Source organism: Salarias fasciatus, chromosome 9 (genome assembly GCF_902148845.1).
Source record: "Salarias fasciatus chromosome 9, fSalaFa1.1, whole genome shotgun sequence".
NCBI lineage: Eukaryota > Metazoa > Chordata > Actinopteri > Blenniiformes > Blenniidae > Salarias > Salarias fasciatus.
Window position 1 is genome coordinate 24,983,733 of NC_043753.1, and position 22,845 is coordinate 25,006,577.

The 22,845-nt window shown below is 51.0% G+C and overlaps 1 protein-coding gene across 1 annotated transcript; it reads right to left on the reverse strand.

Moving 5' to 3' along the window:
* Nucleotides 1-292: 292 nt before the first annotated feature.
* mkxa (mohawk homeobox a) lies at nt 293-22,761 on the reverse strand. The gene is made up of 7 exons (XM_030099733.1): nt 22,454-22,761; nt 21,175-21,493; nt 18,981-19,140; nt 17,113-17,266; nt 15,380-15,742; nt 2,668-2,701; nt 293-2,582 (listed from the first exon to the last, which is right to left on the reverse strand). Exons 2-7 carry the CDS (start codon nt 21,348-21,350, stop codon nt 2,381-2,383), a joined length of 1,089 nt encoding a protein of 362 aa, XP_029955593.1. The 5' UTR covers nt 21,351-21,493; nt 22,454-22,761; the 3' UTR covers nt 293-2,380.
* Between the last annotated feature and the right edge of the window lie 84 nt (nt 22,762-22,845).

Genomic DNA, 22,845 nt, shown 5'->3' on the forward strand with positions numbered 1-22,845 from the left:
AAAGACTTTACATTTCATTCTAAAGGTTAATATCGCACTGTTTTACCGGTTCAGCCCATTCAAAAGTGTGTTTGACACCCCTGATCTAGAGCATGGAAATCACTGGTTTGAGGTTCAGTATTTCGTTTTCTTTCCTGTTTGTTTCCACTCTGGCAGTTCTGTTCCTCATCATTCGCTCTTCGTTTCCATTTCAATAAAGAAAACACCAGATTTGAGTCATTTCATTCATTCATTCAGGTTTATTCTTTGCGTTGACCAAGTAACAACCAAGTGTTTTGTTCTTTAAAAAAAAAACAATTTACATGAAAGCAAATCGGACAATAATAGGAGATATGCATTTGGTCATTGGATTGAAAATCCAGTCTCTATCAAAAGAAACAAAGAAAATAAAACTAAATATAACTTAACAATAAAAAAACAAACCATGGTCACCACTTTTCTTGGTTTTGACAAAGCCTGCAGTAATAATTTATAAGCTTCATTACATCCCGGTGCTTCATGAGGGAAGGTGCGTACAGTACCGAAGTGATGGCTGTGGAAGGCCCTCTGTCAGCTCCCGCGGTGGGAGCGAGAGGCGGCGGGACAACGGAGAATACGGAGGTCTCCTTCGGCCTCTGAAGACTCTGAACCCTCTTTCGACCTCGTGCTGGCTCTCCTGGCCGTCCTGTGAGGAGAGAGTCACAGGCGGTCCGGAGGTCCGGAGGTGTGTGTGGAAACACCCTGAAGCTACACACCCGGCCCGGGCGTGGAAGGCCACGCTTACTCAATAATTTCAAGTGAAAATTGAAAACTTCCGGATCGTTTCGGGGTCCGGGGTTTACATGACAAAGGTGATCAGAGCCACTGAGAACACAACTTTCTGAAAATGCTTCGACTCGGTAGAAACGACAGATGTCATGTAAACGGGCCCGAAGAAACCCGCGGAGCCCACAAACCTCTGCATGAGCAAATAGTGCGATTTATTTCATCTAATTTCCATAGGCACACTAAAGGAATACTTTCAAGTTGTCCTTCATTTCTTTGACATTTCTAAAAACTTTTAAGTGCAGCTTCTTCTTTCTTTTTTTTTTTATTTGCACATTCAAGACATGTAAAAAGGTCAGGAAGTTGCTTTCATGCAGCTTCACTTCCTCTTAAAGTCCTTGACCAGAGGCACAGTCTGGGTAGTCGAGAAACAAAACAAAAAAAACACAACAGAATTCCGGAGTGTACATTTGGACTCACATGAACAGTACCTTGAAGATATACATAACATGAAAATGTCAATAGGAGCCGTACCAGAGCGCTTCCCCCACAGAGCCAATCTCTAGATCTTCATGCGACTCGGCCGGGCAGACGTACACAGCCTGACCGTATCGACACTTGGAACACTTGTTTGGTGGACAGAGAGATAACACTGACGGGTGTTTTTGAAGTCAAGAGAAAAAAACTCACAAAAAAAGAGTGAGAGTGGGGGGAGGAATCCGGACCGTGGAGCCTCTGGCTCCTTGTAAACAGTAATTTGAATGTAATGCCAAACAGCTGAGAGAGCCGGGATCAAAAGGCTGCGAGCGCCGCTGCCTGTGCGCACTCCCACTATCTTGTTCGGAAAACAGAAAGCAAGTGAAGCACTGATAGCGCCAAGAACACATCCCTTTTCGGTCACGGCATTCCTCCCGCTGCGTACGTCTGCCGTGGTCTCCTGGCTCTCCGGCCCAGCTGAGCGCCCGCTCACGTTTCAGCCGCCGAGGGAAGATAAGGCAGGAATCCTTCGCCCGTCGGCAAGGCCGAGATGTTGACGAGCATCCGGCGGCTTTATCTGCGGATCCAGCGGGCCGCCGTCGGCCTGCCAGCGTTGGAGAGTCCTGCTGAGACAAAGCAGCGCCGAGTTTCCAGTCAAAACCAAAGGCTCCAGTCAAAACACGGGAAGAGCGACGCCTTCGAGGGAATTCGCACAACGCTGCCCCAGTTCATCAGCGCCTCGGCCGCTGAGCTCACTCAGTCCGTCTTAAGGCACTGGCTGTGGAGGGGGAGGTTTTCTCATTCACTAATCCTGAGTCCAGAGCCTGTGCTCTCCAGAGGACCTCGGAATCTCTGCTGCACGGGCGGCCAGTTCGTCGCCTGCTCGGACGAAGGCACTTTGGCAAAACGCAAACATTTCATAGTGTAAAAAAAGGAGGAGTAACAAAAAAGACTCGTAAAAAAATAAGTTAACATTAGAAAAGTGTCTCGGTTTAGGAAATACTGCTGATCAGGGAAAGGATGGTCAAGGCCTCTTTGAACTGTTTTAAGACACCAACAACAACGGCTTCTCCCTTCAAGCCTCCGCCGACGGGAGTCCATTGGAAGTCCAGGAATGTTAGCTGGTTTGCATAGCGGGACGGGGAAGGGGGCGTCGGGGTTAATACTTCTGCAGCAGCACCGGCACTTTGACAGTCTTGATCTCTGCTATATGAGAGGACTTCTGGATGATGCAGCTGGTGGTCCCGGGCGCGCTGTCCTTCCCTTGTGCCAGGTTGGTCAAGGCCATGGCGGCGTTGATCTCCTTCCAGTAAGTCTCGTCTTTGCCCTTCACCTTCTCCTTCTGCGCAGCTCCGACGCCACTGCGGAGAAGAGAAACAGGAGTTAGAGGTCGACGCGGCGGCGGCGTGACGGATGTGACGCGGCTCGCAGAGGAACGCCACTCACTTGTCACATTTACTGGAGGCATGGTCCGTGGTTTCTGAAAACAAAAGCAGAGAAAGAAAAGCCGGTTAATTCTGAGTTCTCTGGGGTCAACCAGGATTTATTGGAGGCTCGGCGAACACACACACACAACACACACACACACACACACACACATGTTCGCAGTGAGCCTCTCTGCTTTCTCTCTGCTCCTCAGATGCTGGACACGAGGGACGTTTTGCAAGAGGCCGTCAAGCATCAAGGTGACTAACAGGACGGAGCTGAAAGATGTTCCTGATGACTCACAAACTCCATTCCCTAATATTTAGTTGGAAAACAAATGGGGCCCGGCCAGAGTAATTGAGTTGTCTGAGGAAATCAGATCGAAAGTGACGGAGCGTACGAGATTCGAGGGGGAACAAAACAATGGCAGAAAGATGGATGGCTGATTGTTTTCTTTGTTTCTTTGTTTCTTTGTTTTTGCGCTCCTCTGTATCTCACATGTGAAACATTAACGCTGGAAAGAGCAAAATCATTAAACAATGAAAGCAAACTGCTCTTCGGTGTTTATTTCAGAGTGCTGTTCACGCAGTGTGTGTTCACGATAAACCTGCATCGAGTCTCGTCTGGGGTCTTGGATCGGATCTGGGTCTGGGACCGGGTCTGGGACCGGGTCTGGGTCTGGGGCCAGGTCTGGGACCGGGTCTTGGTCTGGGGCCAGGTCTGGGTCTGAGACCGGGTGAGATTCAGCCCGTCAGTGAACATGATGACACGGGCCTGGCCTTTCACGAGGCGTGAAGCGCCTGGCGGGCGGCGGGCCGTGCGGCGCTGCAGGCGCTCTCTTCAGGCTGAGGAAACACTGGCTGCAGCTCCGTCAGCTCCTCAGACGGCCGCTCTCCAGCAGGTTCGGCCGGCTGACGCCAGAAGAATGTTCACAGGACGGAAACTTCGTCCACGCTGCACGGGGCTTCAGTTTCCCCTCAAACCTCTTTTCACGCCGACAGTCCGCTTTGACCAAACTTTAAGGTCATCAGGGAACATTTTCTTCAGTGTGTTGACTCGCGTGCATGTTTTCTCTGAGACGCATCTCAAAGCGACTGATTTAGGTCGACTGGGTTTGATCGTATGTCTTTAAAGAGAAGTTTGTCTAATCAAAGCAGCGGCTTGATCTGATGAAGCCCTTTAGATAAAGGCCAAAACATCCTCCAGTCCACCGGATTCGATGACTTTGACGACGTTTACGCAACATTTCAAATGCAATAGTGTTGTTTTTGAATTTCCATTTTAGAAAAGTTTCTCAATAATGTAACTATGCTTTGAAAATGAAACGGTCATTTGGCACAAACGTTAAAATCAAAGTAGCCATCATGGTGGTCCACTGTTGTGTAATGAAACCACACACACACACACACACACACACACACACACACACACGCTGTAGAGAACAATACACTAAACGTTAACAATGGAGAACACAGACACTCATATGGACAGAACACCAGGTTGGATTGTTGTTACGGTGACTGTCAACTATAAAACTACCAAGTCCAGGAGAATCTGGGACCAGGACCAGGACCAGGACCAGGACCAGGCGAGTCTGGACTGGGAGTCATGACACTCTGGAGGAAAACACTGTTCTTTTTGGCGCTTCCACTGTCTCCATGATGTCCATGTCGGGCCCCAACAACTGAAAATGGTTGCGTTTTCAAAAAGTTCCACGTTGGAAGCTGGTTTCAAAAAGTTCCATTATCAGTGGCTCTGAGCACCGTTGTCGTGGAAACAGACATCTGAAAGGCAACGCATTTGCTGTACAAACCTGGCCAATAAAGCAGATTCTGATAAGCAGTTAACGCTTGACATCAAAAATAAAATCCTGGAGTGGTTGTTCCTCACGGTCCTCTTTCTGGAGGAAGCTCTGTGGAATCAGGTTTTCCCTCCAGAAAGAGGAGCGGTGAAACACGAAGCTTGTCGCTGATCTAAACTCCACCACTTGTCTGTTTTCGACCCGACATCATGTTCAGAACACACATTCACACCCGCTGGCCACTTCGGAGGAAGTAATTCACCTGTAGTACATGGAAACCACACGCTTGTAGGGAGAACATGCAAACTCCACAAAGAAAGGCCTGGAAGGCAGACTCCACCCAGATATGCTCTGCTTCACATATTCAGGAACCACTTGCCTCAAGCAGCTGCGCCAAAACAAACGCTGCGTTTCCCGTCTGTTTTTCTGAAGGAGACTCTGCTCTGCGTCAAGAAGACGTTTCACCTGGAGAGCCTCCACCAGCCAGCAGTAAAACCTCGTAAACGTCCATCAGTAACGACCAGCTCCTGGTCCTCCACAGACGTTCCACATATGAGGACCCAGAGGAGCTGCCTCCTCATTCCCAGCGCCTCGCCCTTGTCCCGTTCCAGCATGGCGCGACCACGGCCGACACTACCTTCCTCTGTCTTTTCACAGAGGCCCTGGGCTGATGTGGGCCTGATTATGACATTTCCTGCACTCCGTTCTGTAATGGGTGTATTCCACGGAGAGAGATTGACTTCAGTCTACAGTTCTGAGCGGGTCACTCTAAGACAGGAGAGGAGGAATGTGTGTGCGAGTGAGATGAGGACGAGATAACCCAGGAGGACAAACCGCAGGACAGCGTTTTGGCTTTCAGTGCATCAAGCCATTTCGGCTAAAGCCTGGTATTTTGGCCTGGCCACAGCCCCCTGCTGCCCCCCGGCGTGTCCCTGGTCCTCACGCCTCTCGCTGTAATGCCTACAGCTCCAGGTATTCACCGCCGCCCGGCCAAAAGAAACGCTGCGCTTTCCGTCTGTCTTCCTAAAGGGCGACTCTGCTCTGCGTCAAGAACAGGTTTTATTGGAGGAACCTATATCATCCATAAGTCTCCTCGTTTTACATCTCCTGTGTTTTTTCAGTCATTTTTCAAACTTAATTTCCCAGATAGTGAAAGTCGACTTCATCCTCTTGATTCTGGCCAGCGCTGATTCACAACGCGCCCTCCATAATTACAGGCCGACCGTCCATAAATACATTAGTTTACTGCCGTGCAGCCGTTGGGCTCAGGTTGGCGGAGGCGGCGAGAAGGTAGCGAGCAGCGGCATCAAAGCGCAGGGCAGAGTGTGTATTTGTGTGTGAGTCTTTCCATCCGCAGCTTTAAGTGTTCCCAGCGCGCCGCGCGGCCGTCGTCCGCATGCTACGCTAACAAAGCAGCGGCGCTTTGGTGTGGACGCTAAACCGGCGCCGCGGCCCACCTGGGACCAGACACCAGGTGTTGGGAAACCCGGGCCCCAGAATCTGAGACCGGTTGACTGCAAAGGAAAAAAACCCAACAAAACATCTTATTTCCAAAGCCTGCTGCCTAAAACATCTAAAAGTCAGATTTTTTAAAACAAGAACAGCGCCAAAGACTCAATAAATCTCCAATAAATCAAAGAGGACCTTTTATTATTTTCTCATTCTTTTTCCTTGTTTTTCTCTCCGGGTTTTTTAAACTTTAGTACTGCGCTACTGAACACTCCGGCGGCTCTGCTGTTGCCTTTGGGCTTCGCTGACAGCGGGGGTTTCGCACAACGCCAGAGGGGAAAGCTAAGAAGCCTGATGGTTTCTGGCATCGTGCTGGAAGTCCAAAAATTCGAGAAAAAAAATCACTTAACATGACGGCGGGGTGACGGAGGGAGGGCGAGGCGAGAGGGAAGCAAGGCTACCTTCAGGAAAAGCTGCTGACAGCCAGGCGGCGTGGAGCGGGCGCGAGGCCTCACCTGTGCAGGCGGCCGAGCGGCAGAGCGCTGCGCTATCGTCATTACCATCTGCTGCTGTTGTTAGCAACACGCTGCAATAAACAAGGCAGGCCCTGTTACACAAACCATGGGCTGGGCCGAATTAGGCAGACAAATAAACACACGAACGCACACACATGCAGGCATTTTATGAGATTTGAGGCTTTCAGCTGGCGGCCTGATCCAAAGAGACTTAAAATAAGTGTCAATTCTTAGTCACCCAAAATTGCATGCTGCCAAAAATAAGTCCTCGGTAGGTTTACAATAATCTCTAAAAAACAACAAGGTCAAAAAGACACGACAGATACGAGAATGGACACTGCTTTTATTGGATGGTTTGAGCTGTTGGGGAAAACCGGTCCTGCCGTCACGACTTAAAGTGTTGCTGCTGATGTGAGTTCATGAGCCTCCCGCTGCATAAACTCTGGAACAGGGTGCCTGCTTCGCTTCCAAGTTCAAATGTCTGCTAATTAGCACGGCTGGACTCTCAGCGCCGGTCTGAATGGGACGGCGTGCTCCGGAGTGCTGCACAGTGAGTGCTGGAACAACAGGGCGTGGCCACGTCTGCTTCAGTTACACCTTCCACACAAGTCTCCTAATTCATCGCTGCTGTGTTTTGGGCCTGATATCAGACCAGTTAAAAACATTTTCACTGTTGAGGCTGGAGAGTGGGTTTGCCAAACACCAGTGAAAGTGACAGCTGGAGATCAGGTCTGGATCAGCTGTTTCACAACAAATCAACAGTTTCTAAATGACAGAAATGTGGAAAAATGTCCCGTCTTGGAAAATCACGAATCAAAACACTTCAATCAGAAACAGGAATCATCTAATGAAGTTTTTCTGATCTGCATGCAGACAGTGAAAACGCAGCTTCAGTCTCCTCTTGACGCCGACGCCGACACGGGACGGTCCACGGTACTGATGAAACTCCAACAAGAGGAAATATTAGCCTGTTTGCTGCAACCTGTTAGTATAATTACGCTTTCCTGTCATGCAAGTGATGTAATTTGTTATGGCTGGAAATTTCAAACTCCAGTAAATTACAAATAATTTGCAGATAAGTAGTTGCATGCAGATGAGATCATGGCGCAGGGTGACTTATCTCCAGGAGAACAGAGACTCCAGTCATTCATATGATCTCTAATGCTCTTTAACAATGGAATTGTTTTCTCTCGCTCTCATTCTTCACGCTAACCCAAACTCGGCTAAATTCTTCAAGCACTGCAGTCATATGAAAACGTCACAACAGATACTCTGACCATGGTTTCCCAGAGTGAACTCTGATTAATAACAGAGCCAATTATTTCTGCTCAAGTAGCAGAAAACTACTCCTTTTTTTTTTTACTGTAGCAAAACAACATTTGTCTTACTGGGAAGAAAACAAGCAGACTGATGACTTAAGACGCTTTTTACAAGAGCAACCTTTGGGTTTCTGGCTACTGACTCATAATAAGTCACTCAGAAAACTGCCAACTGCAACGTTTCACTTTACTCACTCTGAATTTTTAGCTAATAGGCTCCATGCAAAGAAAGTTTTCGGATAGCTTTTTCCGAGAAGCGTCGATGGACTTAAACGAACTCAGACCAATCCAAGCAACTGTAGAAGTCAGGAAATGAGCTCAGCTGATTTCCTCTGAGAAAAAAAAAAACACCTGATGAGGAGCGGACCTGACCTGCGTCAGCAGAGGTCACGCCGACCGGCACGCCATCAAGACGAGTCAGGAGTTACCGGCACCGCAGGTGAGTCATGACGGATCCATGACTCCTCAAACCCATCTTAACCTCAGGCGAGTCAGAAGGCTGTGAAAGGACTCCTCAGCTCGTCTTCTGTCTGAAACAAGCCCACTAACATCACACTCAGATCAGCCAGCTTCCACCAGACCTCCATGGAGCATTAGGTTCTTGTAATTTGACACCAACCTCATCACATGCCCAGCTGCTGCAGCGAGCTCAGGAAGAGGTCACGGCGGCCTGAAAGCTGGAATCACGTAAACCTGCAGGGAAGTTCGCTACTCGACGCTCTGGCCGTGTTTCTAGTGAAGAGAAAAGTGGGTGGAGGCACGGAAAAGCGCGGCCGGTCCTCAGGTCGAGACGCCGTCGTGTTCCTCAGATGTGCAGACGCCACCGCAGCCGTCGACCACCTGCAGCCAAGGCTTTCTGGTTTCCAGCGGGAGCGGAACGGCGTCGCTGATCTGAGCTCCAGGCTGCAGCCTGAGGTGTGAGGCCGCTCGCTTCAAACATCTCTCTGATGATCTGTGCCTTTTATAATGTCAAGAGGAGTCTGTAAATGAAGTTAGAGATGCTCTGGCCCGGCGGCGGCGGCGGCCTCGCGCCCTGCCAGCACCCCTCCCATCCTCTTCAGTCTGTCGGTTCCACGGCCCGAGCCAAAGACATCATCCCTCTATGAGTTTATTGCTGTGTGTGTTTGCCCTGACAACACGTCCACCGCTTTGAAAACACTGAATAATTAGCTCTCGCAGTATTAAAGGGAACATCCACACAGACAGCCCGGAGATAGAGTCTCTGCCCGGGAAACACTTTCCAGCCCGCCGCTCTTCCCCCTCCTCCTCCTCCTCCCCTCCTCCTCCTCCTCCTCTTTCCGAGTCTGCCCAGCAGATGACACACTGGTGAGCCTGCGGTCAGCCCGATAACCGGGACCCGGCCACCGGGACGGCCTTGTGTCTCTTCGCTCGATGCAGGAATAATAACAGTGTTGGAGACGTCTAAACGCTGCCAGGTTGTCATTGTGTTTACGAGTGCCAGTAAACACAGCGTAATCAGGGGCCCCGTAAATCAGACCAAATGAGGAGAGCGTCTCGACAACGGAGGAAATAGACTGCTGCGGCCAGTGTGTGTGTGTGTGTGTGTGTGTGTGTGTGTATGTGTGTGTGTGAGGGGGGGTCACAGCATAAACACAAAACAACAACAGGATGATCAACAACAGCGTGTGCCAATCACAGAGCTAACCAGAGCCTCCCATGAGGCCTCAGTGGAGCAGGGTGGGGTTCAGGCATGTTCCCTCTGGGGGGGGGGGGGGGGCACAGCCGTCACCTCACATCTGGAGTTGGAGGCTTTTCTTGAGCCTCGTTTCAACGTGTTCAAGTGAAAACGGAAAACTCTCCCTGCATTCTGAGCGTCTGTGTACAGGACAGCGGCGCTCAGAGCCACCGAAAACACAACTAATGACTGAATGAATTCATGACACTGTGCAGCCGTGCGATAACGGACTTCAGCCTGCTGCCTGTTGCGTTTACAGGTTTACAGTGTTGCTTCGTAATTCAAAGTAATGAGTGTTTATTACGCTCACATTAATGGAGGACTGACAGCTGGAGGAGAGAGTGCTCAGGCCGACCCTGACGTCTCTGATGAATGAACCCAGAAAAGCACACACACATTACAGAGAGCAGAAGGAAAAAGCCCGAACCACAAGTGAGCATTATTGAGATTTTTAAGTGTTTACATGTGCACAAAAATAGCTTTTTTTGGGAGCTGCAGGCCAAATGATATGTTTTCGCTGCACTCACTGCATCATTATGTAGCAATTCCTCACGGTGGCAGTGGAACTGCTGTGTAACACTGGTGTGTGTGTGTGTGTGTGTGTGTGTGTGTGTGTGTGTGTGTGTGTGGGGTCACACCTCTCGCTCGCTCATTAAGCCTCTGCTCGCCCTCCTCTGTCCCGTGGGAACACGACGGCAGCCCATTGTTCTCCACACGGCTCGGGGTTTTTTCTGCTTTTTGTTTTTTTCAGATGGAAACAGTTTGTGTTTTATAAGGAGCGGAGCGGCGCGGCAGCTGCGCTCGCCCGATCTGATGACCTGATTGTGTGTGTTTCCAGAAAAGCCATGGCGTGCCGGGGATTTAAAAGCCATCGGGTCGTGCGGGCCCATTATTCCCAGCAGTCCCTCTGCCCGTCTCGGCAGGCTGAAGCGTCTCCGTCTGCCCGGCGGTCGATCTCACCGTCCATACAGGCTTTCCATCCACCTTCCTGCGCCGCAGCCTAACGCCGGGATTACAGCTCACCTCTGCCAACGGCCGCCGTTCCCAGCGGAGCGGCGGACCACGCCCTGCAGGACGTGATGGAACCTTATCTGATACCGACCGACTCTTCAGGAAGACTTTCCAGCAAGACGCACTCATTTCACCAAATCTGTATTTATAGAGTGGTTCTCAACATGGGGTCTGGGACCATCTCAGAGGACGCCACACATCACAGCAGGGCCTTCTGGCTTCCTCAGAGTCAGAGTTTCACATGTCTGACAGGGTTTTTAGCTCCACTGTCAGGACAAAGACTCCGGGAGCTTCTGTAAATTTATTTTGATGCCTCTGAATTTTAGTGAAAAAGATCAGGAGGTTCAATAAAACGTGATTCTACAGCGACATGAAACACAGAAGCAGCAAGGAGGTGGATGAACCACCAGATCACACTGTGATCCATCCTCCGACAGGGACTGGTGCTACGCTACAGCGTTAGCACAGCTGGATTCAAGCACTCATTTATTAGGATTATTCCAAGCCATGCACACACACACACACACACACACGCACACACACACTCCGCTCGCCTCCAGCGCACTCGTGCAGCTCCCCAGGCTCATTCTGTCCTGTTAACTTGTGCAGGGCCAGACAGACACAGGGAGCCCTGTTGTGTAATCTGGATGAACTTCACCTCCACCTCGCTGTAATGATCGGCCTCTCCCTCTCCCAGAGTCCCCGGCCTGTTCCTGTAACGCCGTCTCCAGCAGCTGTCCTCGCTTTGCTATCTCTGAGAGGAAACTCGCTCATTTCTTCCAGCGTAGTTTCTGAGTGTCACCCTGCCTCTGCTCTCCCAGCAGCCCCCACCCTCCTCCTCGACACTGATTTCTGAAAGTCTAACCTGAAACCAGCGACTCCTGGCAGCGCCGGCGCCTTGGATCCACATCGCCGTCCCTTCCACTCTCTGTCCTTTTTCTTTCCCTATGAATCTGTGGAAAAGGCGAACCGTCGCCAGGTTCTCCTCATCTCTGGATTCCTGGGCCGACGATCCGTCAGGACTCGAGTGCCTGACTGTCACATAAAGGGCCTCTGTCGAGCGTTATCCTTCCCGTTGTCCTGAGGCTGCGCCGTCGTCCTCTGAGACTTCCACTGCTCTTAAATCAGACACGAGAGCCGCCGACAGCCGCTGACGTGACCCAGTAAATCCTCACCGTCCGTTTTCTCTACGGAGACCAAACGAGACCGACGTCCATTACAAAGAAAATCACGTTCAGGAAAATGAAAACAGCCATGATGGAAGTCTCTCTTTATCGCCGGCGACCATCACCGCTTTTCACTTGTGCGCCTCAAGAAATCCAAACACACCGGGGATTTTTTTCCACTTCGCTTTTCTTCCACTAACCTTAACAGCGCCAGCGTCTCGGGGATTCAAGAGCCGCCGTCGGATCGAAGTGGCCGAGGCCGGAGAGCCGTTGGGACGTCAGAGCAGCTTGAAGCAGCTGAAGAACCTTTAATGCAGTCTGTTTGACGTAAACTCGATTCAGGAATCACCGGATAAAACGTGGTCGCTACTTCAACTAGAATCCACTGTCCAAACAGGAATGTATTCATTCTTTGTGAAAGTTGGGACAGGATAATAACTTGGTGAGTCTCTTCCTACGTTACACAATTTGGTGAATCAAACGAAGCGAAGACCAGCCTTCCCCAAACATCCACAACAGCTGCACAGAGCAAGAAGCACAGACCATCACTTTTCAATGAAACGAAAGTCATTTTAATTATTTAATAAAGAAATATCTGACCTTCTCCAGCAGAAACCACCTCCAGGTATCACTGCTGCTACATTCTGATCTGGAGCTGCTGGAACTTCGGACCATTTTCAGTGGAGTTTTCAGTCTTCTCAGCTCCTGGTGCTCTTATCGTCTTGCTCCACTGCTCTTACACGCGGTTTACAAGAAATCTATGAATACTTCTGTTCGGCTGACTCAATGCCTGCAAGATCATCGACGACAGGATGTCTGCGACCAAATCAACACTGACTCCGCCTCCCTCCACCTGGTGCACCAGAACTGCTTCCTCTGCCGAAGCCTCAAATCCGTCCTCAGCAGGACACGCTGGGACCCCAGGACACCTGTCTCTTCTGGACAACCGGAGCTGGTCCCTGATTGATTTACTCTAAATGGAGCTGTGGCTGAATTAACGGATCACCACCACGACTTTGAACCGCACGCCAGGCTTTACCGCTTCCTAAAAACAGCAAAGGTGGACCTGAATGATTTACACCACAAAAATCAAGTCGAAGTCATGTGTATACAAAAAAAGTCATTATCTTATTTTATAACACAAAAACAGGCACATAAAAAGGCAGCTATTGGAAACTTGCAGCTGGTGGCTGTCTTTTCTCCAGCTCTTGATGTTTCTCCACATCAATAGACGGATTGGCGAGCGGTCTGCGCTCGCCGCCGGGCCCCCCGAGCCGGGCTGTAACCAGAGTCCATAAAGGAGAGAACCTGAGAAAACGAACCGACGTCAATCTGGAGTAGAGCGTCTGACCGAGATGGCCGTCCGCAGAAGCGTTTGGAGTGGTCGAGCGTGCAGTGATCTGTATGATACCGGACGGCGGCGAAATCTGGTACCGAGCGAGAAGGAAAACACCGGGCCAGATTCCTGCCATTTAATATCCCATTAAAGGGTAATTTGGCATGAAACCCCTGGCATGTGTGATGGAATTCTACTGCTCCTTCTGTTCAATGGCATTCCCCACGGGCTTTGGTGTGTGTGTGTGTGTGTGTGTGTGTGTGTGTGTGTGTGTGTGTGTGTGTGTGTGTGAGGGGTGTTTGTACTGGACGTGTGCGTGCCTGTGCTTGTACGAGCGTTCGTGCACGAGTCCTTTCAAGCCGGCAGAGGTTTAGTTTTCCGCTGGGCTAAATCTCCCCTCTCCATCTCCCGCCACGTCTGACTGCCCTCGGTGGTCACAGGGCTCAAGCCGCGGCCCCCGGCCCCCCGGCGGGCCCCGGCAGCCCGCCTTCAGCCAATGGCTCCCCACTCGCCTGGCACGCCACTTCTGCTCCCACCAATTAGCAGGAAGCAGGACGGATCGGTCCTCCGTCCCGCTTCACCCTCAGCGTCTCTGGTATCAGGACCGGTGCAGCCGAGCTGCTGTCGGAAAGGCTCTTCTCTCATGATGAAAACGCTGTGAAACTATTTGTAAAAGAGGAATGTGTTGTGTACAGAAATATCTGGAATGTCCAGCCCACAGGAGAAAAAAGGAAATGATGCAAACCGGGTCTTAAAACGATTCCTCTTCTCCACTCTCTCATTTGTTCAGTCTGCGGCGGCGAGATCAAGACGCAGAATTAAAATTTCATTTTCTCTGCCGTCTCTGCTCGCCGGTGTGGGGGCGGCGGGACGGCGTTGGGGGGGGGGGCGGCAGGTGTTCCATCCCATGAGTCAACACCGCCTCGGAGAACTTTCCAGAGCCTCTCGGATGTAACCGAGCAGCACTTCTGTAAAGGTGCCAGAGCCGGGAAACCCAAGAGGGAGACGTCAACGCCAAGAAATCGCATTAACCACAGAGATAAAATAGTTAGTCTCTATTAGAAACAGCAGGCCGGCCAGGTGAGTTCATGCTGTTTTGGGGGAGTTCTCTTATTAAACCGAGGCAGAGGGGAGTTATGGGTCTCTGCTGGTCGATCCGCCGCTCGGCCTCGCTCTCCATCTGTGCGCCTCGGCAGGTGCCTGGCCGGGGAGCGGCTCGCTCGGGTCGTCAGGTTTCGGGTTCTCGGGCCGGAGGACTGTCGCGCTCGCTCAGGCGTTTCACACACACTCCGTCACGCTGCGATAATACGAACCACATTGGTCCCCGAGAGACACTCCGCCCACGCCTCCGGCCGGCCGAGGCGAGCTGCTCCCCTTCAGGAACCCTCTCCTCCGGCCGTCTAGTGACCCGACTTAACTGAACTCTGAGATCAGACAGAGGAATACCGACTGAGACGCCACGCCGCACTTCACTCCTGAATTTAATAAATCCAGAGAAACCGCACAGGCACCCTCATCCCAACTCTTCAATTAGAGACTAGAAAGGTGAGTCTATCTGTGCCCCGGTAGGGAAATACAAAACCACCAGTTCAGTCATACGAAACTTTTCCCAATATCGAGATCCGAAGGGATTTCATGCTCTAACTCGACTGCAGAGGACAAAAAGCCCAATTCTGTCGGAGCAATAAAACGATGGCATGATAACCGAGGAGCAGCGGAAACAGAACGCTCCGAGTCTTCATGGAAAGTGGCACAAGCTGGAAAAGGAAGAGGGTTTCTGCAGGACTTCAGCCTCAGTGAAACAGTTCCCCGAGTGGAAAAGTCTGGAAGTGCACTGTCGTGATTCTTTCTCACAGTTCAGGAAAATAGTAAAAGGTAAACTTATACGGAGGTGCTGAACAGAAGCTTCGGCCTTCTTCTGAACGGCGAGTTAATTCTGTCAGAAACCTCCTGAAGTCCTTCACTTTTGTGGTATTTTTGGTATTTCCTCCCGAATCAGAGGGTGTTCCCTCCGTCAGATCAAGGGTTTACGTTGTTTTTGTGCCGTGTCACACACTCGTGCACGGTCTGCTGCTCTCTCAGCACGACCTGGAGTCCGGATCAAAGCATGCCAAACCCAGGGCCGAGAGCCAGCACGCTGCACACCGCCCTGTTGTGTCTGGACTCTCAAAGCCTGCTCACAGGAGCCGGCTGCACACACACACACACACACACACACACACACACACACACTCAGACAGGGTGTATGTGAGGTGACAGCCAGCCAGATGTAATCTAATGAAAGTCCGGTTCAGGCCTCCTCAGTGCGTCTCGATGTCTGCAGTCACGAGAAACACGTCCAGCGTGACGGAGGGCGGCGCCGGCAGAGCCGCTGCGACCCGGTGGAAGAAGCAACGGAGCAGCCGGACGGAGGCGGCAGAACGAGGCGGGCGGGGCTTACCGGCGCGGTAGACGAAGTTGGCCTCGGCCTCGGAGGAAGACGGCGACAGCAGCTCGTCGTCGTACTCGTTGGAGCTGAAGGAGCCCGAGTGGTTCCTCTTGCGGGCGTCCATGACGGCGTTGGCCACCATGACGTGACGCAGCGAGTCGTTCAGGTAGCGGTGCAGCAGGCTGCTCTTGTACTTGGGGGGGGACACGTAGTCGTCGGGCTCGGCGGCCGAGCGCAGCGCGCCGCCCATGCCCATGCCCATCCCCATGGCCATGCCCACCATGGAGGAGCCCTCCTTCTTGATCACACTCTGGTACATGGAGGGCTTGCTGAGCTCCTCAGGGCCGCTCTGTGTCCTCTGAGGATTGTCCCCGTCTGAAACATGGAAAACATCACTTCAGACCAACAGCAGCAGCGTCTGGGAGCATTTCCATGACTCTGTCCTGCAAATTCAAGACATCACGATGAAACAGAAACAAGCAGAAATGAACACTTGACAGAATAAATGATCAGTGATCAGAGCTCTATGGCTGTATCTCTATCTGCTCTATGATCAGAGCTCTATGGCTGTATCTCTATCTGCTCTATGGCTGTATCTCTATCTGCTCTATGGCTGTATCTCTATCTGCTCTATGGCTGTATCTCTATCTGCTCTATGGCTGTATCTCTATCTTCCTGCTCCGCCCTCAGCCGGACTCCAGAGGAGGAAAAACCAGCTGAAAAGTGAGTTATAGTAACAGATCTGAGTCTCATGTTGCTGTCAGTAACAGTGACGGGGCTGTAATGCTGGGAAAACTAATTATTGAGATTACTGGTTACCAAAAATGGTAACGCCATTTATTTTAACCCAGTTACTCCCATCACTGGTCATAAAGTCCAGATTCTCCTGGTCCTGGTTTAGAGACTCCATGTTCTCACTGTTAAAGTTTAAAGTGTATTGTTCTCACACAACAGCACCAACCAGTGGACCAACAGGAACGTTTTGCGGTTTTCAGCATTTCTGCCGTTTCTGTCTAAACACACATCGTTTTCAAAATGTTGTCACTGAAACACAAAACTTCTCCAAAACGACAACACAAAAATTAGGGGTGAAAAAAACTGGGCCACAGTGTTTGTTATTTGACACCAGCCTCGTGACAAGCGGAACTGTTATGAGAAGCGTTGTGGGGAAAGCTGAGTGAGCTTCCCAGAAGGAGCCGGACCGTGTGAGGACAGAGGCAGGAATGTCGGCAGAGGTCGCCGGGGTCAGCCGGGAACCCAGATATAGAGCCTGGAGGGCGGAGGTCAGCGGAGGGAGCAGGCTGTGGACGACCATAATGCGACGGCGGAGGAGAGTCGGGGCTGCAGCGAGGCTCCGGCGGCCGCAGGCGCACACAATGCAAACACCGTGCAGCATTCTTCCGCCGCCGCACGCCCGCTCGCTCTCCGCTTAATTAGAGATCAGCGGCGCTTCGGCCCCTCGCTTCATCCTCACACTGCTCTCAAGAAATGTCTCCCAGCATGCTTTCGGGGAAAGCGCGACCCCCCGCAGCAGCGCGGGACCGGCTGACGGACAGCCGCCGCTTTCCAATTGCAGGCTGTGAAGCCGGAGGCTGCGTTAATGACAGCGTTCCGCCGCCTGTACCGCCGCCTGACTGTCACTGCGGACAGCACTGGACATTTTCTGATGCTCTGTTTTGTATTGCTTGTCTTTGTTTTGGGGTCAGTGGAGACTGTCGTCCTGCCGTCGAGCCGCAGGTCCTTACCTTCCGAGCAGCTGTCGTCGCTGCTGACGCTCAGCCTCTCGGCGTTGCCCTGCACGTATTTGTTGTAGAGTTTGATGCGCAGCGCCCAGCTCAGGTCCGGCTGCCTCACCGTGTTCTTCAGCCGCCGCCGGGCGTTGGCGAACCAGTTGGACACCTGCGAAGAGGCGAGGGGTCAGAGTCAGAGAACACCTGTGACCGTCTGATTCTGAGCTGGCTCCAATGAAGCAAGGCGGAGGGTCCCCCCCCCCCCCCCAACCGTCTGAGCCATCCCGTCTGAGCCGTCCCCCTCGTCCAGAGCGGAGGAAACGTCCCAGACGCTCTGCTGACTCCTCAGCGAGCGTCTTCAACGCCGCGCAGGAACATCTAACAGCAGGCGAGCGCCGGACGGCCAGCCAGCACAAACGTTTCATTAACCAATGTTCCGACCGAGATGTGCCCCCGCCCCCCAAACCCCCCGGCCCCCCCTGCTTATTCTGGCCTCGCACGGCCTTCCTCCAATAATACATTTTTTCCAACACTGTCTTCAAGACGCAATAAAAGAGACACTCGATCCGGCGCTCGTCCTTCCACTGGGGAGGGAGACCATTCGATGTTATACTAGAATAACTTTTCATGCTCAATAGATTTCAAGCGGCTTATGAAGGGGCTGGGGGGGGGGGGGGGGGGGGGGGGGGGGCGTATGCTAGAGTACTTATTTTTCTCATCCTCTCTTTCAGTGTCATGTTTCCCTTTAACTGAGACCATCCCACATGCTTTTGTCTGCAGCCCGGCGCTGTGGCACACCGGAGGGGGGGTGGGGGGGGTTGGAACCGTCATCGCTAATAAGGGCAGCAGGCCGGATGTCAACGAGGTGAGGGAGGACAGACAGGATGGCAGGCCTGCCCAGAAGACGGCCGAGCGCTACACAGAAAAGGATCGGGCCGTCCAGCCGACACACGGCGAGGAGCGCCTGGTGCCGGCCGGCCTTCCCCGGCGAGGCGCCGGACTGGACTCCACTCTGGAAGAACCATGTAGCCGTGAGCCTCCATCAGCGGCCAGGCAGAGGAACAGCAGCACAGGACGAGAATTAATACATTCCTTCACATCACGTGACTGAAGGTTGTTATTTTGAACACATGATGAATTTTCAAGGTTTGTAAATGTCAAGAAAACCGTGAAAAATGCCAACCGAATGACTCAAGAGCAGCTTTTCTTTTAATGACTTACTTTGTCTGCAATGCCGTCCCAAACTCTAATATTCTTTTTTTTTTTGTGACAAAGCTCAATAAAAGGCAACTTTTTTTTCCTTTTTGCAGAAAGTCTTTGACAAATTTCTGGCACTGGGTTTTCCAGCAGACTCCGTGTGCAGAGAATCCACAATCAGAGTAATTGAACAGGAGACCTCCATCCGGCTGAAGAATGTGAGAATAATTCAGCAGATCGTCTTCGCCCAGCTTCTACAAATCCTCCTGCTGACCTCTGACCCTGCTGCTGCTGCGTGTGTGTGTGCGTGTGTGTACAGTGCAGCATCCCCGGTGTCCAACACAAAGCATTCCTCCGCACTCGGCTCGCTCTCCCCAAAACAAACACCTCCATCAGGCCTCCCCAAATGAGAACCAGATTAAGCGCCGTGGACGGCGGCCCGAGACGGACTCTCTGAGGCCGTATCGGTGGCCTTGTCGGCCAGATGATACTGCACACACACACACACACACACACACACACACACACACACACGAGTGGAAATGAGGAATCACATAAATGAGGACTGTGGATGGACTCAAACCGCTCTCTCCTGGATGTGGAGGAATTAAAGTCACTGGAGGTAACCTCCATGCTTCAGGCTGACACTGACCACACTGTTCCTGCGGACCGTGATGTGGACTGACCTGGACCAGGGTCATCTGGGAGCCCAGGGCCAGCAGGATCTTCTCGGTCTTGGTGGGGTAGGGGTTGTCTCTGTGCTTGTAGAGCCACTGCTTGAGCGGCCGGGCCATGTCCTGAAGGGCCTGGCGCTTGTGCCGCACCTTCCCGCCGCTGGGCCGACCCCTGAGGAGAGAGAGCAGGCTGTGAGGGCGGGGGGCGAGCCGGGGGGGTCGGAGCCCCCCTGATTCAAATCCCACCATCATTAATCGCCACAGGCTGAAAGCAGAGATTTAAAAAACTACAAATTCCCTCAGACCAAGTCTCCTTCCTGCCTTCAAATTACCGAACAATTAAAGAATGAGTGAGATTCTCCGTCAAGCAGGTTTACAGAGCAGATCGTGGAAGAGCTGGTCTGCTGTGTTTACACTCCTCTGCCATTGCATCAGTAACAGCTGGTAAACAGTCCTCAGCAGAATCCGGCCTCCCTGTAATTGGGAAACGATCTGGGCATTCTGGGCCATAAAGGAGGAATCCGGACGGTGCCGTTTATTGAAGGGAACCGAACAATGCTGTGCAGCCGCGAGCGCAGCGGCGATGGCTTATTGTCTGGGCGCGTTAGACGTGACACATGAAGATCCAAATAGCTCCGAATCCGTGCGCAATTTTGTCACCAGGCGTAGCAGAGAGAGAGGGAGAGAGAGAATGAGAGGGAGAGTTTTATTGCGTGTCCCCACAAACCACAACACGTTGCAACGAAACAAACAAAAACACTGAGCATTTCTTTCCCCCGATCGGCTTTTAGGCACCGAGAGAGGAGAAATTACGCACAGTGTAGCTGGGTCAAGGTCACAGACAAAGCTTTCACACACTCAAACACACGCTCAAATAAAGGACAATTTACACTTCTGCTTTTTCCCTTCAGGGAATAAACCAAAGGGCGGGGACTAAAAAATAAAAAAATACAAATTACTGAAAAAAGCGAGAAATACTGAAGAGACGAGAGAGGATCGATAAATCCGTAGAATTGGGAGTAACTTCAGTTTTTGTACATCTCAACATCTGTAAATGAGATTTATTTAAAGCCCGTCCACACACACGTGAAGCTGTGTGACCGAGCCTCACCTGCGGCTCCAGGTTCCACAAACCTGTAGATGTCAGTGTGGCGCTGCGCTCCGCTTCGCTTTATCTCACCAAAAACCAAACGGCACCGCCTGACTGCAGATGTGACATATTTCAGTCTAACCTCACAGTCTGCCCGAGCTCCATGTTCTACAAATATTTTCCTTGTAATCTAGATCGCTATGAACATCCGAAAGGACATTTCACTGCATGTTCTGAACTTTTGGTTCACACACACACACACACACACACACACACACACACACACACACACACACACACACACACACACATGCCTCAGTGTTTAATATTTGAGTGTCCCTCATTAGTACAGACGCTTCCACTGTACAGTCGCAGGTTCAGCCTCGTGTTTCTCCTTGAATCATTATCTCTCCGGTTCCCGGTAAACACGCAAATATAATCACATCTCTGACACCTGCTTCCTATCAGAAAAACAAAGAATGGCATATATATTTCACACACACACACACGCACCAGGCCTTGATGTGATTGACTAGACCACACAGGCAGCTGAAGGGTGAATTTATTTATTGGAAACAGATGGAGACCTCTATAAGACGCTACTGAACCAGGCTGACCTACTTAATAATTCCAGCATCAACACCTAAACAAAAACCAGACTGGAACGCGGTAAATATGCATTTTCTGAGCCATCGCATCCTATCTGGGAGGAATAAACGAGTCAAGCTGGAGGACTGAATTTGTTTCAAAGAGATAAGATGGCGAAAACAAGTGGGAACGACAAACCACCGACTCAGGGCGGATTTTAGCGCTGCGTAAATGTCTGGTTTGAGCACACAGACGCGTAATTACGCACAAACTCAGATACTCTTTAATTGAAATGTGGAGAAATGTGCACGTGCATTAATCAGTAATGTGCTTTTAGTTTGTTCCCCAATAAGTCTTCTCTGAGGCTGATATTTCAACTGCGGTCTAAACAAACAGGCGATGAGACAATCAAACCATTCTCCTCTACTTTTCTCGCAATAAGAGTGAAACAGAGGTCTAACCCCGGAGGAGATCACAGACTCCACTTAATCCACATCCACATATGCTGAGCAGCAGCGCAGAACTCACCCGCTCCGCCGGTGCCTGATGGCCTGGGTGTCTCTGATGGTCTGGTTGCTGGAGAGCAGGTCTGGATGCTGCCCGTCGATCACTTCCAAGTAATTTCTGCTGCTCATTTCCACCTCTTTCGCTTTTTCCTCAAAGAGGACCTGACTGCTCAGCTTGTTGAACACGATGGTGTTCATCTTTGGCTCCACAAGTCCACTGTTTCCTCTCTCGCGTGAAAAAGTTAAAAAAACAAATAAAAATAGTAATAAAAAAATAAATAAAAAATATAAAGAGGAGGAAAAAATCTCCAGGGGATTGTCACAGTGTCCACCCGTCTCTCCTGTGGAAGAAATGCGAATTTGTTACAAAAGAAGCTTTAAATATAAAAATAGAATTGAATTGGCCTTTGGTCCGAGAAGATCGGTCGAAAAAAAAAAACACAACAATTTTAATTCCTGGAGAATGAGCCAAAGCTGGTCCTTGAAAACACGCAAAGTCGCAGATAACTGATAATTTCACTGTGATCTGTGGAATTATTGTCCGCAGCGCGCGCTCACACACACAGACTGAATACAGCCGTGCGTAAAAGGCTGTTCTGATGCGTCATTAAAATACAAACAATTCCATATCACCACAGAGTGTTTACACACACTCTCCGAAGCGATGCAGGTGTGTGACAAAAATCTCAAATAAAAATTTCAAGATCGGCCCGTGGAAACGTTTCCCTTCAGCTGCACGCAGAAAATCTTTATTCTCCCTTTTCAGCCTCTTCATGTCACTGAGTTCTATTTAATACAAATCAATTTTCTGTTTTCCAAACAGCGGAGGCTAAACGACATTCAGCAGTGCAAGTTTGGACTCTAAACATCAAACCTGACTTTTAAACAGAATTTAAGAGCAATCTCCTGTCCTGCTGCTCACTGCGCTCTGATGGTTTATTTTAGTTGGTTGCTTTTCCCACTTTCTAATGCAAAACAAACAAACCTACAGACTGCAGAAAAGTGGCATGTTGTTTTATTCCTGCCTCCCATCACTTTCAATTTAGGATTCCTCTGTGCGGACTCAATACTGAAGCTGTCACGGATGGAAGAGGACGCAGTGATGCGGTGCCAGCTCAGAGAGAACGGCAGATCAACACGGGTAAAGGTTCTATTTCTGAATTCCTGTGTCACATTATTGAGTCATGCAAACTGCGGTTCATTCAAAGCAGGTCATGAATTGTTGAGGTAGATTCATCCTGCACTGCATCCCCGCTCTCCAACTAGAATAAGAGTGAAAACGGTGATCTCTGCGCTCTTACCTGCCCCGGGTCCCTCCTGCGCCTCTCTGCTGTGTGCAACAGTAATCCCGTATCCAGTGGCCCATTCCCTGCTCACATGTTCCCCTCCTGAGGTCCTGAGCTCCAACCGCACGGACCGCCGTCTCCTCCTGCGCTTTATCCGGCGGCCTGCGCCGCGCCGCCCGGGACTCTGAATATCTCACCCTGCTCGTGTTTCCTAGCACGCGGCCCGAGCCTGCGAACATAGCGTGGATGAGTTACACCGGTTCAGGGGCCGGGCAGCGGGAGAGGGAGGGAGGAGGAGGAGGAGAGGGAGGAGAGGCTGCAGAAAGTAGGCTGTCTGAAGCACGGAGAGTCTGGAGGAGACTGGAGGAAGCACCGGATAGAAACCCTACATCTATCTATCTATCTAT